The sequence below is a fragment of the Equus quagga genome, chromosome 17 (assembly GCF_021613505.1).
Source record: "Equus quagga isolate Etosha38 chromosome 17, UCLA_HA_Equagga_1.0, whole genome shotgun sequence".
NCBI classification, from domain to species: domain Eukaryota; kingdom Metazoa; phylum Chordata; class Mammalia; order Perissodactyla; family Equidae; genus Equus; species Equus quagga.
Genome location: NC_060283.1, coordinates 50,766,948 through 50,780,874, shown reverse-complemented (window position 1 = coordinate 50,780,874; position 13,927 = coordinate 50,766,948). Strand labels below are relative to the sequence as shown.

Sequence of the window (13,927 nt, the reverse complement as noted above, 5' to 3'; positions counted from 1 at the left end):
CCTCTTGTGCTCTCCTCCATTCCCCCTCCAGAACAAGCACCCCAGCCCGTTCGTTCACCCTGTTGTAGACCCGACTGTCTCCCCCGCCAGCTGTGAGACCCCTGCAGGGCACAAATCAAGCTCCTTTCCGTTTGGATCCCAGTGTCTAACTCTGTGTCAGCACCTAGGAGGCGATTAACAAATGTTTGTTGAATGAGAAGAGACTGGAATCGGAGGAAGGGACAGGAAGGAGAGGGGAGGATGTGGAGCTGTCCATGTTGAGAAGAGAAACATAGAAAGAATTGAGAGGAATTCCTGATGGTGAGGGCACGGCTCTCGACCCCACCCATGCAGGGGCTCACCGGTGAGAGCTGCTTATAAAAGCAGAAGCTGGGGGCTGGGCTTGGAGGTGCCAGGAGCTCTGTCACAAAGTCAACCAGAGGGGACTTCTGCCTTTCCCGGTATGCCCCCCCCTTCAGACCAGCAGGGGTGAGCTGCCCAAGCCACGTGAGCCCCTCAGGGCTGGCGCTTGGGTAGGGGAGTGTGTGTGATGTGGCTTGGGATTGGGGCTTTGTAGTAACTGTCCAGGAGCGTCAGCGTTTGTGTCTGCTGCTCAGTCAGTGAATCGACAGGCTAATCTCACATCAGAATCTATGAAGATCTTGTATATTCATAGGATAGAATATTATTCATCTGTGAAAAAAGAATGAAGTACTGATTCATGCTACATCTTGGATGAACCTTGAAAATGTTATGTCAATAAAGGAAACCAGATACAAAAGACCATGTCTTGGTGGACTCCACTGACGTGAGATGTCCAGAACAGGCAGATCCGTAAAGACGGAATGTAGATTAGTGGTTGCCAGGAGCTAGGGAGAAAGGGAGAGGTTGTTAATGGAGATGGAATTTCTTTTGGGTGATGAACATGTTCTGGAATTACATAGTGGTGACAGTTGCACAGTTTTGTGAATACACTAAACACCATTGAATTATACGCTTGGAAAGAGTGAGTTTAATGGTATGTGAATTATATCTCAATTGAAGGAAAATCTATGAAGATCAGTTTGATCAGATTATTGTAGAAATAGCTGCCAAGATAAGCCATACTTCCAGAGACACCACAGGAAATTCGGAGGCACTGCCTTGCCGTGCATTTATAGGGCCTAAAATCCAGCCTCCAACCAGAAACCAGAAATGCAGAGCCGGAACGAGCTAAGCAGATAGGTGAAGCAATGGTGTCCTTGTGAGGATTAATTCAAGAGCAGGCTATATTCCTTCACATTTTGATGAGGTGGAGGCCGCTTCAGAGGCTCCCTCTGAAAGCTCTTTGCCATCAGGGACAAGAGATAAGAGCCGCAGTGCCATTAACACCACTGTGAAACCTGGCTCGCTGAGGCCGCTGCTGGCAAGCCACAGACACCACTCTGGGAAGAAGAGGCTCAGAGACTCCCACCCCAACAGAGAAAAACAAAATACAGCGTGGCCAAAGAGATGTCTCTTTATACTTGAAGTTCTTATTTTTTTTTAATTTGTGAAAGATTTTTATTGAGATATAATATACCTACAGAAAAATGGATATACTGTAAGTGTACATGAAGTTCTTTTGCTTATCTTGGAGTCGAAATTGACCTCTGTCAGTTTTTATTCTATCGCAATGCCTGGAGAAGACTCATTTCATGTAAATGGAAAAATTCCTTTCTTTGACGGTGATTCCTTGAGACACATGGACTAGCTACAGGATGGATGTGGTGGAATAGCATGGACTCTCTCCCTTGCAACTTTCTCTCTGGAGGGTAGAAGGCCGCGGCCCTGGTTTGAAGGCTGGCACAGAGACCATCAGTGGCCAGTGATAGGGCACACTTCCAGGAACTCTGGGCCGTTCCCATAAGTCACAGTGAACGGATGTCACAGTGCGGCTCCCTGATAACTCACCCTGACCCGATTCTGTAAGGAAAGAAGAACAGGATTTAAAGGAGCCATTAATTCACCACAGCAGATACACCTTTGACTGAAAAGAATGTGCACATCTCATTACTGCTATTCCAGCTAGCTTGAATTTGGCCAAATGTCCTAATTTGGCCTACCATATTTTTGGGTAAAACTTTAAGAAAACAGCTTGTCTTAAACAATGATGCAGCACTACCGGGAATAAAAACAGAGTGTTTGTTGTTTTCTGGCGGTCTGCATGCCCATGTTCTATAGAAGTTTTAGCTCCGAGTGTATTTTGGCTTGATAATATTAGTTTATTTCCAGGTCATCACTTATGATTCCAGTTTTAACATGTGTATCAAGTAAAAGCTTGGACAGTTGTAATCGTGGAAGGGGTATACGTGACATTGCACTGAATTCTTCTGTATTTAAGGATGTTTGGGAGAAGAGTAGTGAGAAGGCTAACGAATCGTGTGTCTTCTGTGTTCTGTGGTTCCTCTTAGCCAGTGCTTCTTGTAGAACTTAGTCATAATAAGTAGTAGATAAACCCAGTGATTTTACTAATTGTGAGAATGAGGCATCCTTAGTTCTCAGCATGCTGTCAGGCTCATCACGCACTATTAATCGTAAAGTCTCTAGTTTCTACAGAAAATAAATGCAGTTGCCCAGGTCCCACGCCCAATCAGGACATTAGCATCCCTAGGGATGGGGCCCCGGAATCTGCATTTTCTGAAGACCTCGGGTGGTCCTGTTGCACATCCACGGTTGAGAACTACTGAGAGGGTTGGGAGAGGAGGGACGGGTTGAGCTAAGGAGTCTGTGGGAGTCCAGCCCCAAGGCCGCAGAGCCTTGGAGGGGCCTCAGAGGGGCCTCAGAGGTGGGGGAAGAGTTGGGGACAAGGAGGCAATGATGCTGGGAAGCTTGGGCAGCCCCAAGTTCACGGGTGTGAGCAGAGGGGACAGCAGGGAGGTTTCACACAAGGGTGCACCTTTGCTCTGAGCTAGTTGCAGTTCCCATGGCAGCTCTCTGCCTCTCCTCTTGCAGCCGTGAAGCTGGAGGGCTGGGTCAGGCGCTGAGGGCTGGCTGTGAGGCAGTGGGTGAGGAGGGCCCCAGGGTGGATCTGCTAGGTCCTTAGATGGCAGGCCCAGAGAGTAGAGACCTATCTGCTCTCAGGGGGAACAGGAGGCGGAAGAGTGCCTTCCTCAGGCTGTCCTTTCCTCCTCAAGCCTGTGCTCGGCCCTCCGAATGTCTGTTCATGCAGCGCCTCAAAACAGTGACGGTGCTGCTCTTTCCCTAGAGCCAGACATGGCTGGAGGCAGCCTCCCCCTGGCTCCCCAAGGACTCTGTCCCTGGAGACAGGCCCAGAGAGCACTCCATCCTATCCTCCCACATGAGCCCAAGACAGAGGACCTTCCCAGGTGGGGCCAGAGCAGAGCCAGCACAGACCAGCGAGTTACGGCAATAGGGAAACAAGCTGACTGTCCAGGAGAAAACGCCTTTGTTTGCTGCCTGACCCATCGAGCTCCAATGTCTCCCCTCTGTGACTCTGTGAGGGCAATGGGGTGGGATTGTGTTTTAGAAATATAACCTACCCCTCCCCACTGGACAGCTAGACCTACAGTGGCCACGGCCCCAGGGGAGGGATGAGACAGCAGAAGCCCAGTCTTGCCTTTGGGATTTCAAACACCTGACCCTCAAGGTGGGTGGCAAGAACTCAGGACACATACAGTGGATTTGGAAGAATATATGATGGCTTAGAGAAAAAGGGCCCCTCTTTCCCGACTGGGTAAAGATTCCAGAGGCTGGTGGGGTTGGGGGAGCTAAGACAGTGTAGACATTTCTGGGGTCCCTGAGAAGGGAGCTGTGTCTGAAGGGAGGCGGGAATATGACAAAAACCCTAGAAAGGTTTGGAGATGGTAAGGGCCCCATGTTTCCTGGGTAGAGGCTGGGAAAACCCTGAGGTGCAGAATAGGACAGGCCACTTGCTATCCATCTCAGCAGACGGGACAGTCCCACAGAGCTTCCTGGAGCCCAGAGGGGTGCAGGGCCAGGAGCTAGAATGTCCTCACGCCCCAGGGGCAGGCAGGCCCAAAGAGGCTTCGTGAGGGAGGGAGCTCCTAGCGGAGGTCACGCCCACCAATGACCAAGTGACAATCACATGGGAGCAGGGATGTTTTAGCAGGTGCTGGCAAGGACAGATGACGCTGACTGAGGAACAAAGCCTTACAGTACTTCAAGCCTGCCCCCCTCACCGAACTTAACCCAAGGAAAAGTGGGAGGGGAACCCCAAACTGACAGATTAATCTCTGCCACCTGGTGAAATAAGGTTCATATTCAGCATTGGAAAACTAAAGTTATGTTTCTTATAGATTAGAGTCTGTGAACTGAGTTGTACCTATGATGTAAGTGACTAATTCATATTTTCTTTATGGTCTTGTTATAAATAAAAGATGAAAAAAATTTTGGTGGAACAATACTCTATGAGGAAATGAAAGGCACTGCAGCGTTTGTCAACGAGAGCTTTTCCTTCGTGTCTTTGAATTCAGAAAGCACAGGGATCTTGCCACAAGCTTAGGTCAAACGACTGTACTGTTTTCTGAGTGAAACTTGTAAAAATCTAAGTTCGTGGGTTGTTCTTTTTGTTTTCTCCATCGTACATCCTCAGTGATCAGAATCCAGACCATGCCTGGGGACTGAGAACACTGTTTGCCGGCGAGAGCTAAGGATGAGAATGGAGGGGGACGCTCACTCCAACAGGCAGCTCCAGAAATAACTGCTGTTCCGTGGTGACCCCCAGCAGCCTTGAAATGACAGTGCTGGGAGAGTAGGAGGGCAGTGGCGAAGTTGTGGGGGACCACTAGGGTTGTTTCCATGGGGGAAGAATAGCTGAGACTGCCAGGAGCTGGGCGCATGAGCAGCAGGTAGTCGAGAAGCCAAGGAACCCGGAGTCCCTGACTAACCCACTGGCTGAGGGCTCACTGCCCCACTCGGCCAGTCAGGACCCAGGTTTCGGGAAAGCGATGTGGGTGGGCGTGGAGCAGTCGGCCCTGGGGTAATGCCAGTGCCTCTGGCTCAGGGACCTCCAGGCTGACAGCTGCTCTTAATTTCATCATCCCATGGTGCACTGGGCCTTCCTGAGGGCTTCTGGGAGCACGGGCAGGGCAAGGGCAGTTAGGGAGGGCTGGAGAAGCCTGTGCGGAGGAGAGAAGGGAAGACGTGACTCAGTGGGGAGGGGAGCTACCATTCCAGTAGGGGAACCTCAGTCTTGCCATCCATTGCCACATAGGTGGAATCTGTGCCCCCACCCTTCTGCAAACCCCGGGCAAACTTGCTACCAGAGAAGAGTCTGGGATCATGTCAAATTTACCCAGATGAGGACTTAGATGGAAATTGCCTCCTTTCAGCCTTAGTTCTTACTGAGCATGGAAATTCCATTCGACAAAGCTTTATTAAGTTGTTTCCTTCCAGGGGAATTCCAAGCAGGCAAGAGGCAGGTCAATCTCCCCAGAGCACCTAAGTCATGTCGCTGCCCTGGCCTTCATTCCAGCCCCTGTCCACCCCTCTCATGAGGGCCTCCAGGACCTCAGCTGAGAATGGGACAAAGCGGTGGCCCCACAGGGAGTCCTGACACTTGTTTCCATGGGGCTGCTCAGCTATGAGCTGGGCCACTCCTGTCCTCAGGGTGTCCCAATCTGAGACCTGGGAGCCCAGAAAAATCGAGGGGCTGATGCTGAGGCCAGTAGCCCAGGGCAGAGCCTACCTGAACCAGAGCCGAACCAGCAGATGGGGGTGGGGGGACAGGAAGGCCGGGTGCCTGGCTCCCTGCGTTGGCTTCTGGATGTGGTAGGTGGCTGGGAGTGAGGACTCCGACTTCCTCAGGCACCGAGAGCATCGATGCCAGCAGGGCTGAGCACCAGTGCCTGAAGGATGTCAGAGAGGGACACCACGCCCAGGAGGTGCTGGGTCTCGTCCACCAGCACCAGCCGGTGTACCTGTGGGGTCACAGAGGGTCAGTGATGGGGCAGAGCCATGCGGCTATGGCAGCCAACGAGCCAAGAATCAGAGGCAACAATTCGACATAACTGGGGGAGCAAGGAAGCATCTCCTAGAAACCAGTTAGGGGTGTCTTGAGACTGCTCTGGGGTGATCAGCTGGTGTGGCCCTTGGCATGAGGGCTCCACGGTCAGGACCAGTTGCAGACCACTGTGGACACCAAGAGCTTGGCCATCAAGTGGGAGGGCGGGGCAGGTGCCCCGTGTCCAGGGACAGCTGCGGTGGCTCAGGGCTAGGCCATCCGTGCTGGGAGCTGTAAGAAGGGCACAGAGTACCTGCTCTCGGGCAATCCGGTCGATGACCTCCCCCAGGCTCTCGTGGGGCTGGCAGGAAAGGACTCCCTCCAGACACACCGTCCTCTGCCTCAGTGCTTCTCCCACGCTCACGTCCAGGTGGTTGTAGGTTTGCTGGGCAGCCAGGTGCTGGGGCAGGGAGGGAAGTGCCGCCCTTAGTCACCCCCTCGGCCAGGCTCCAGCCCCACAGATACCTCTCCCTGTACACTTGCAAGGTCCCCCTGGTCCACAGAAATACTCCCCATCGATCCTCACACCCACAGCCTCCCTGTGGCACCCCCAGATCCTCGTGTTCCCCACAGACACTTACGATCACATCAAAGCGAGAGTAGAGGCCCACGACCTGTCCTGTGGGGAGGGTGGGGAGGCGAGAGAAGGGCAGGGAAGGGTTCAGATCAGAAGCAGGATGTCGTGCAAGGACCCGGGGCAGGCTTTTGGAATGAGCTCTTCCACCTCCACCACCACCCCCCACCCCCGCCCTGTCTGCTGGCTTTATAATGAGGCCTCAGGCTGCCACCACCAGGACCCACGGATCAAAGTTAGCAACACAGCGAGAGAGACAGCGTGACATCATGCCTCCTGATGTGACACGGTGAGTACGCCACGTCACCCATGAAATACCCTAGCCTCAGATGTATAGCCTGCGTCTGATCCAGCCTTGAGGTCTAATTTCTGGTTTCCAGGAAACAGGAAGAGAGGAACAAGGTAAAGCCACCTGTGACAAATCTGGAGGTGAGACAGCCCGTAGGACACCTAACCCCAGCTTCCATCTCCTCAATGTCGGGAAAATTAAGCAAGGGGTGAAATTGTTGAGATTAAAAGAGGCTTAAGAGAAGCTTATAAAAAACATGACCCTTCGTTAGATCCTGGTTTGAACAAATGAACTGTGAAAAAACATATTCTTGGGAGAAAGTGGGGAAATGAGAATAAGGATTAGATATCGATAACATTAATAAATTATTTATAGTTTTGTCAGGTGGTATGGGAAATACACTTATTTTAAGAGATGCAGACCGAAGGGTAAGGGGTGAAATGACACGATATCTGTAATTTACTTTAAACTACTTCAGCAAAAAAACCCCCAAAAACTGGTTATAGTAATATATTAACAGTAGTTAATCCAGGCAATGGAAATGTGGGGTTCATTACATATTTTATATATATGTATATTATACATTTTCCTACCATTTTCATCCATTTGAAGTTTTTTATAATAAAAAATAGATTACAAAACTTCTTGGTATCTAGCTTCGTGGTGGCGATTTTAACTCTGGAATAGTTTACAACCATAGTTCAGCCAAAGAAATTATCTTATAGGCCCTCTCGCCCTGTTTCACAGCAAGAAATTGAAGTCTAGCTGGGTCCCATGGCCCATTTTAGGGTGAATTAAAATTAGAATCCTCATCTGCTGTTTCCTCTCGCCATGGTCGTTTTATTGCACACAGTCCTTTTAAATAACCCTGTGAAGTCAGAGGATGCGTGTTGTTAAGATCCCCATTTCACAAATGAGGAAACTGAGGCACAGAGAGGCTATGTAGCTGGTCCAAGGCTCCAAGCAGGCAGAGACTTCTAGCCCTGAGTCTACCCCGGGCCCCAAGCTGATGCCACATAGACCCCTGCTCCCCACCGCCCCACCCCAGCCAGAGCCCCCGTCCTGGGTGCTAGTACCCTCTTCATTGACCACAGGCAGCGCAGAGACGCGCCGGTCCACAAAGATGTCCAGTGCGGTCAGGAGGGGCGCTGTTTCCAGCACCACGGCCAAGTCTCGGAATGTGCCGATGCCCAAATCCTGGATGGTGCGGGAAAGGAAGGAGGGCCGGGGCAGCAGGGTGCCCTGCTTGGGTGGGGGACAGGCGGCATCAGTGGGGGAGCAGCCCCCAGAGGGGTCCCAGCTGCTCCCTCCCCAACCCCCAACCCCTAGGTCCGAAACTTCTTGGCCCCTCGGGTTGCCCTCCGAGGCTGCGCCCAGGCTCACAAAGATGTGCAGGAACTTGAGCAGCCGCTTGTGTGTGAGGATGTGGAGGACGGCGCCCGAGACCGGGTCCAGGACTGGCAGGCGGTGGATCCGGTTCTTGATGAGGGTGTAGACGGCTTCGAACAGGCTATGGAGGTGGGAGCAATGAGACTGGGGCAGCCTGGGGAAAGATGCCCTCCATCCCAGCCCCCTAGGAAGGAGAACAGGATGCCAAGGCTGCCTGGTCTCCAAGGATGAGGTGGTGAGCTTGGAACTGAAGGGCTGGGGAAGGGACTGTGCCGGTGGGCGGCTGGGGGTGTCTACCTGTCACTGGGAGAGATGGAGACCAGAGGCTTGAAGCAGCCTTGAAGATAGATCTCTGCAGGAAAAGCTGAGTCAGCCCAAGGGAGCTGGCCACCCCGCCTCACCTGGCAGCCCCCAGACTGTCCCACCTCCCTCAGGCCCCCTGGGCTCCCTCTCACCTTCCCCTGCTTCCTCTAGGCTTTCCCCATGCTCACCCACACACCCTCCATCCCTTTCCAGGTCCCCTCTGCCTGCTCACCCCTCCAGGTCTCAATCTTATGTTCTTCAATCTCATAGATCTGGACCTAGAAGCATCGACAGGACTCCAGAAATCAGATGTGGGCCCCTCTGGCAACAGGCTCCATGAACCCCGCCCCCCCGTCCCAGCTGAGATGGGTGCCCCCAGGACTCCCAGCCCTCTCCTCACCAGGGGGGACCTGTAATAGCGATGCAGCACCAGGATGAAGTCCGTGATGGTCAGCATCCCTGCGGGGTTGGGAGGGGGAGGGACAGGGCGTCAGCCTGAGGGCCAGACCCTGCCAGTGTCCTAGCTCTGAGCCAAGAGTGGGAACTGTGGAAAGAGGAGAGAAGGGCTGCCCTCCCATGAGTGAGAAATGGGGTTCTCCTTTGCACACTTCCTCTGTAATTTCTCTCCTTCCCCACCTTTCCCATCCTCCTAATTTCTTCCTCTCCCTTTCCTCTTTTTCTACCTAGCACCTACGACATGGGACCACGGGGTAGTACAGCTGGTCACAGCTCTTCCACAGATGGGGTTTCCCAGCTGGCCACCACCAGATGGGAATCGAACATTCCCCCACTCTGGCCCCTGAATTGGCTCAGCCTGAGGGTCTGCTCAAGCCTGCGGGGCATCAGAGCTTGGCCCCAGAACCGTCTCACAGGGTCCCTCCTTTCCCTTCCCCCCCACCTCCACCTCCCCAGCCCTTCCTCACCCACAAAGCTCTGCTTCTTGCTGTCCCACAGAGGTGCCGCCCGGACGCCGTTGGCCACCAGGGCAAAGAAGGCCTTCTTGATCTGAGGGCCAGGGAGAACAGCGGAGGGTGAGTCCGTCACTGCCCCTCAGTGGTACCCTGTCCCAACCAGCGTCCTTCCATGGGGACTTCCTGGAGTCCTCGACATGAGCGTGCCTACCTTTCTCATCTCATGGCACCCCCTAGACATGATCCTTGTCATGGACATTTGCTACAGAAATGAGGCTGCTGGGGGCCTGAGGCACTGAGCTGACCCCCTCCAGCAGGCACACCAGGGTGTGGGAAACTAACTCAGTATTCCCACTCGGAAGTCATGTGTATACAATACAGACACAACACCATAGTTCTTGCTAATCTAAGTACTAGAGGTACAATTATTCACATTTTTGTTGTTGTTAATGCCATGGAGTCGATTCCGTCTCCTAGCGACCTTGTGTCTGGCAGAGTGGAACCCTGCCTGGTCTTTTTGCGCCACCCTCTCACCTGGCGCTCTATCAGACAGTGTTCTGCTGTATTCACGGGGTTTTCACGGCCAAGTTTTTTCAGAAGTGGGTGGGCAGGTTCTTCTTCCCTGTCTGTCTTAGTCTGGAAGCTCCACTGAAACCTGTCCACCATGGGTAGCCCTGATGATATTTGAAATCCTGGTGGCATAGCTTTCAGCATCATGGCAATATGCAGCCGTCACAAGGTGATAGCCGACAGGTGGGTGGTATGGTTCCCTGACCAGAAATGAACCCGGGCCAGAGCAATGAGAGCGCCGAATCTTAACCACTAGACCACCAGGGCTGGCAATTATTTACGTAATATTTACAAAATCTTTTTCCCTTACATTGACTCATTTTAGCCTCATCCTAAGCAATACTATCTATCCATGCTGGTTGTATTTTTCTAATACATATTAAAATATGTATTAGAGCTCCAAAAAGAAATCATTTGTTCATATGCCACTACCGTCAAATCGTGCGCTGTGGACGATACATAGGCCATGCTTTGGGAAACACTGCTCTGCCATACATGATAAGAACGGAATCAGACATTTCGTAGCTCAGCCTAATGGAAGAGCAGGGACCAGAGGTCATCCTGTTTTTCTCTTACCCAGAGTCCCAAGCTCCTTGGCCTAAGTCACCCTGCAACATCTTCCATGTATTCAGGGCTTCACAAAGTGCTCCCACTTATCCTGGGTTGTCCCAGGAGTCTTCTGAAACTTGTAGGGCAAAGCAGGCATTCCTATCCCCATTTTTGAGATGAGAGAAGTAAAGTAACCCACCCAAGATGCTACACACACTAAGTGGCAGAGCTGCGGTGACAATGACGGGGTGCTCACAGAGAATAGAAGCCCTCCCCACACTGGTATCCATGACGCTAAGGAGGAGTCCTGGAAGGGTCTTGCAGGGAGCCTGGCCTGGCAGGGCGTCCTGGAGGGTGTGAGTGGTGGCTGCAGGGCTGTGAGGATGGAGATGGGGTGGAGCGGCGGCCTCACCTCCAGTGTGGTGTCGAAGATGACCAGCTTGGAGCTGGTTGCCATGGCATCGTAGCAGGTGTGCTCCTGCATGAAGTGCATGTAGACTTGGGCCCCTGGCTTCTGCAGCTCGTCGTCCCAGCCCAGCCTGGGTAAGAGGGCCCGCGGGGACGGGTACCGGGCAGGCGTCTCTTCCACCAGGCCGAGCTCACACCCCCAGCCTGCTGTGGCTGAGAACTCTATGCCCAGGTCCAGATCATCTGTGCTGGAGCCAGTGGATGAGGATGCACAGTCACTGGGGAGGATGTCCCTTTCTGGTGGTGGAGTGTTTACCCCGGTCAAGGGAGCAGCTTGGGCCAAGGGTGTGGCCTCGGGGAATGTGGCCTCCAGCCCGGTGGATTCAGCAGCCGGCCTGGATTGGGGACCTGTTCGGGAGGAGAGGACAGTAACTCCATCTTCCAAATAACTCTCTCATCTACTGTCTTGGTTCATCTTCACAGCAGCCTTGGTAACCTGGATGCTGCGGCCTCCATTTTGCAGCTGAGTCTCAGAGAGTCACACAAGATAGTGGCTCTGTCCCATCTGTCTGAGTTGGCCATGCTGGGTCCCTGGCTCTGCAAGGCAGTTGACCTTTCCCACATGGGGAGACTGAACCTCAAGTCCACAGGATGCAGGTTGGGTCCGACTCTGTATGGAGGGACCCTGTCCCCAAGCTCCTGCTGCCCCTGCTCCCATCTCCCCAGAACTGGCCTTGGTCTTACCTTCCTCCGGGCCTGACAGCTCCTCTGCCTCCACAGCCTTTTGCTTTGTCCAACTCAAGGCCTCGGGCCCCTGTGTTCCATGGCTTCTTTCTGAACTGGCGGTCATGGCTGGTGATGGCCATGAAATGCTATCTCCTTGCTCTAAGAAGCTCATCTCTGGAAGGGGGAATGGGGCCTGTTTGGTTAATAGGGATTGACACAACAAAATCAATTAAAGTGTTATTAATAATAATAATTAATATTTGCAAGCTTCCAAAGGTTTTTTCTCCAACATAATTCTCATTCAAACCTCATAGTGATCTTACAAGGGAGGCATTATTATCATCCCTATTTTGTTATCGAGGGACCTGAGGTCAGAGAGATTAAGAAATTTGCCACAAATTACACAGCTAGTAGGTGATAAAGCCAGGACTAGGGTCCAAGTCTTCAGACTCTAGAGCTCCCCTCTCTTCTCCTGAAAGAGGAAGGAGGAGGAGAGGAGGAAGAAGAAACAAAGAAGGAAAGGAGAGGAAGACAAAAGGCAGGTTCGTGGAGTAGGGGAGATTGGGGGCCCAGAGAGGGGGGACAAAGGAAGTGGGAGAGGAGCTGGGCCTATGAGGAGGAGGCAGCCCCACTTACCTTGATGCTCGGGTCCCCCCAGGTCGCTCCAGGATGGGGTCTGTGGGGAGACGAATGTCTGAAGGGGTGAGGAAAACACCTTCCACTCCCAAACCACAGGTCCTTCTCTCCCCACCGTGCAAACACACACACACACATGCATATATACACACCCCCATAAACACACCCACACCCATACGCACACCCCACAAAAACACATAAACATACACAGCCATACACAAACACTTACACACACTCAGAAACACAGATTCAACCATTAACAGACACACGCAGAACTGCAGACACTCATTTAAAGAATATACACACATAGGCACTCACATGTTCACATACGCAGAGAAAATCCAGACCAAACTCACACACACACGCATGCTTTCACACGGCCTGATGTGCTCTTGATCTGCTGGCCTCGGCTACCCAGCTCCGGCCCCCTGGGACCCCGTACCCTGCATAGTGCGTGCTCCAGCTCGGGCTCCATGCAGCTAACCGGATCCACAGAGAGCAAGTGTGCGATACTGTGGCTGGGCAGCACTATTCTTGGCCCTGCCCCTGGCACCCTGCCCTTCCTGGATCGGTTTCTCTCTGATTGAGTGTCAGACAGCGGGAGGGAGGGTCCAGCCACTCAGCTGCTCCAGACCAGCAGTGGGGGGCAGGGTGGGGTGGGAAGGGGCGCACCTGGCATCTCCATGCCTGGTCCCAGGCTGCCTGCTGGGTCTCTTGGGACAAGTGAGAAGGACCCTGCTGTCGGGGAGGCGGCTTGGAGCTTCGCGAGGGCCCTGGGGTGGGAGCAGGAGCCTCTCAGGGTCCTGGGTTCCTTCTCCGAGGGCTTCTCATCTCCGTCAGGTGCCACAGGAGCCAAAGCGGAGGCAGACCGAGCTTCGGAGTTCACTTTCTTCCCTACCAACTTCAGTTGTGGATGGCGCTGGAGTTAGAAAGGGCGAGTTGCAGCCAGCTAGGAGAGTGAGGAGACGGGGCGTGTGGGTGGTCCTGGGACAGTGGCCAGTGTGTGTCCAGATGTCCCCATTTCAGTCCCAGAAGCATGTCCCTCTCTCTGGTGGAGGAGTTGGGGTGGGATGGTCCAGGCAGGTGGGCAACTGTGAGGGTCACCTTGAAGGTGTGCGGTGGGCTCGAGGCTCGGGGCCTGCACTTGTCCACAAAGATCCACCCGTTTCCACCTGTGGTTTGGAGGCAGGTCCAGGTGTGCAGGAGCCGCAGTTTCCCCACCCCGAGGTGCGTGCCGTCCCAATATCTGCTGGTGCCAACAGGATCCCAGGCCGGCTCCGGAGGCTGCCCACCCCCCTTCCCTGGCATTCTTGGGGCCTGAGTCAGTGTCCAAATCAGGAATGCTGCTGACCCAGCTGCTCCAGCTCCCCTCTCTCTGCCCCTCCCTTCCTCTCCTCCTTCCAGCCTCTTCCATCTCAGGCTCTGGCCCTGGAGTGGACACTCAGTAATGAATTACTGGATTTCTCACTGAATTTATTGAACATATTTTCCATCATCCTCAGAGCCCTTGTCCTGTCTCTGGGGAGGGTGGGAAGGAATTCAGCTTTGCCCTGTGTATCTTGGCTAGTGCGTGGGTGAATGCAGCCCTC

The 13,927-nt window shown here is 53.3% G+C and overlaps 1 protein-coding gene across 4 annotated transcripts; it reads right to left on the bottom strand.

The window, feature by feature from the left end:
• Nucleotides 1–4,414: 4,414 nt before the first annotated feature.
• PRKAG3 (protein kinase AMP-activated non-catalytic subunit gamma 3) lies at nucleotides 4,415–13,657 on the bottom strand. 4 transcript variants are annotated; one of them, XM_046645001.1, is made up of 15 exons: nucleotides 13,443–13,657; nucleotides 13,011–13,287; nucleotides 12,339–12,378; nucleotides 11,721–11,876; nucleotides 10,981–11,384; nucleotides 9,462–9,543; nucleotides 8,939–8,997; nucleotides 8,771–8,816; nucleotides 8,533–8,587; nucleotides 8,230–8,356; nucleotides 7,923–8,091; nucleotides 6,565–6,602; nucleotides 6,237–6,383; nucleotides 5,669–5,900; nucleotides 4,415–5,099 (listed from the first exon to the last, which is right to left on the bottom strand). In XM_046645001.1, exons 4-14 carry the CDS (start codon nucleotides 11,872–11,874, stop codon nucleotides 5,784–5,786), a joined length of 1,398 nt encoding a protein of 465 aa, XP_046500957.1. In that variant the 5' UTR covers nucleotides 11,875–11,876; nucleotides 12,339–12,378; nucleotides 13,011–13,287; nucleotides 13,443–13,657; the 3' UTR covers nucleotides 4,415–5,099; nucleotides 5,669–5,783. The 4 variants fall into 4 exon arrangements, with proteins under 4 accessions (XP_046500957.1, XP_046500959.1, XP_046500955.1 ...); XM_046645003.1 differs by having other exon boundaries at nucleotides 13,511–13,531; XM_046644999.1 differs by lacking the exons at nucleotides 13,011–13,287; nucleotides 13,443–13,657 and adding an exon at nucleotides 12,781–12,904.
• Between the last annotated feature and the right edge of the window lie 270 nt (nucleotides 13,658–13,927).

What these genes read in the sequence shown, in the direction of transcription:
- PRKAG3 (XM_046644999.1), bottom strand. Translation starts at nt 12,813, where the DNA reads ATGGAGCCCGAGCTGGAGCACGCACTATGCAGG. An exon ending in TAAGATTGAGACCTGGAGGG is followed by an intron (nt 8,588 to 8,770) that starts GTGAGCAGGCAG and finishes CTTTTCCTGCAG; the next exon opens with AGATCTATCTTCAAGGCTGC. An exon ending in TCAAGTTCCTGCACATCTTT is followed by an intron (nt 8,092 to 8,229) that starts GTGAGCCTGGGC and finishes CCCCCACCCAAG; the next exon opens with CAGGGCACCCTGCTGCCCCG.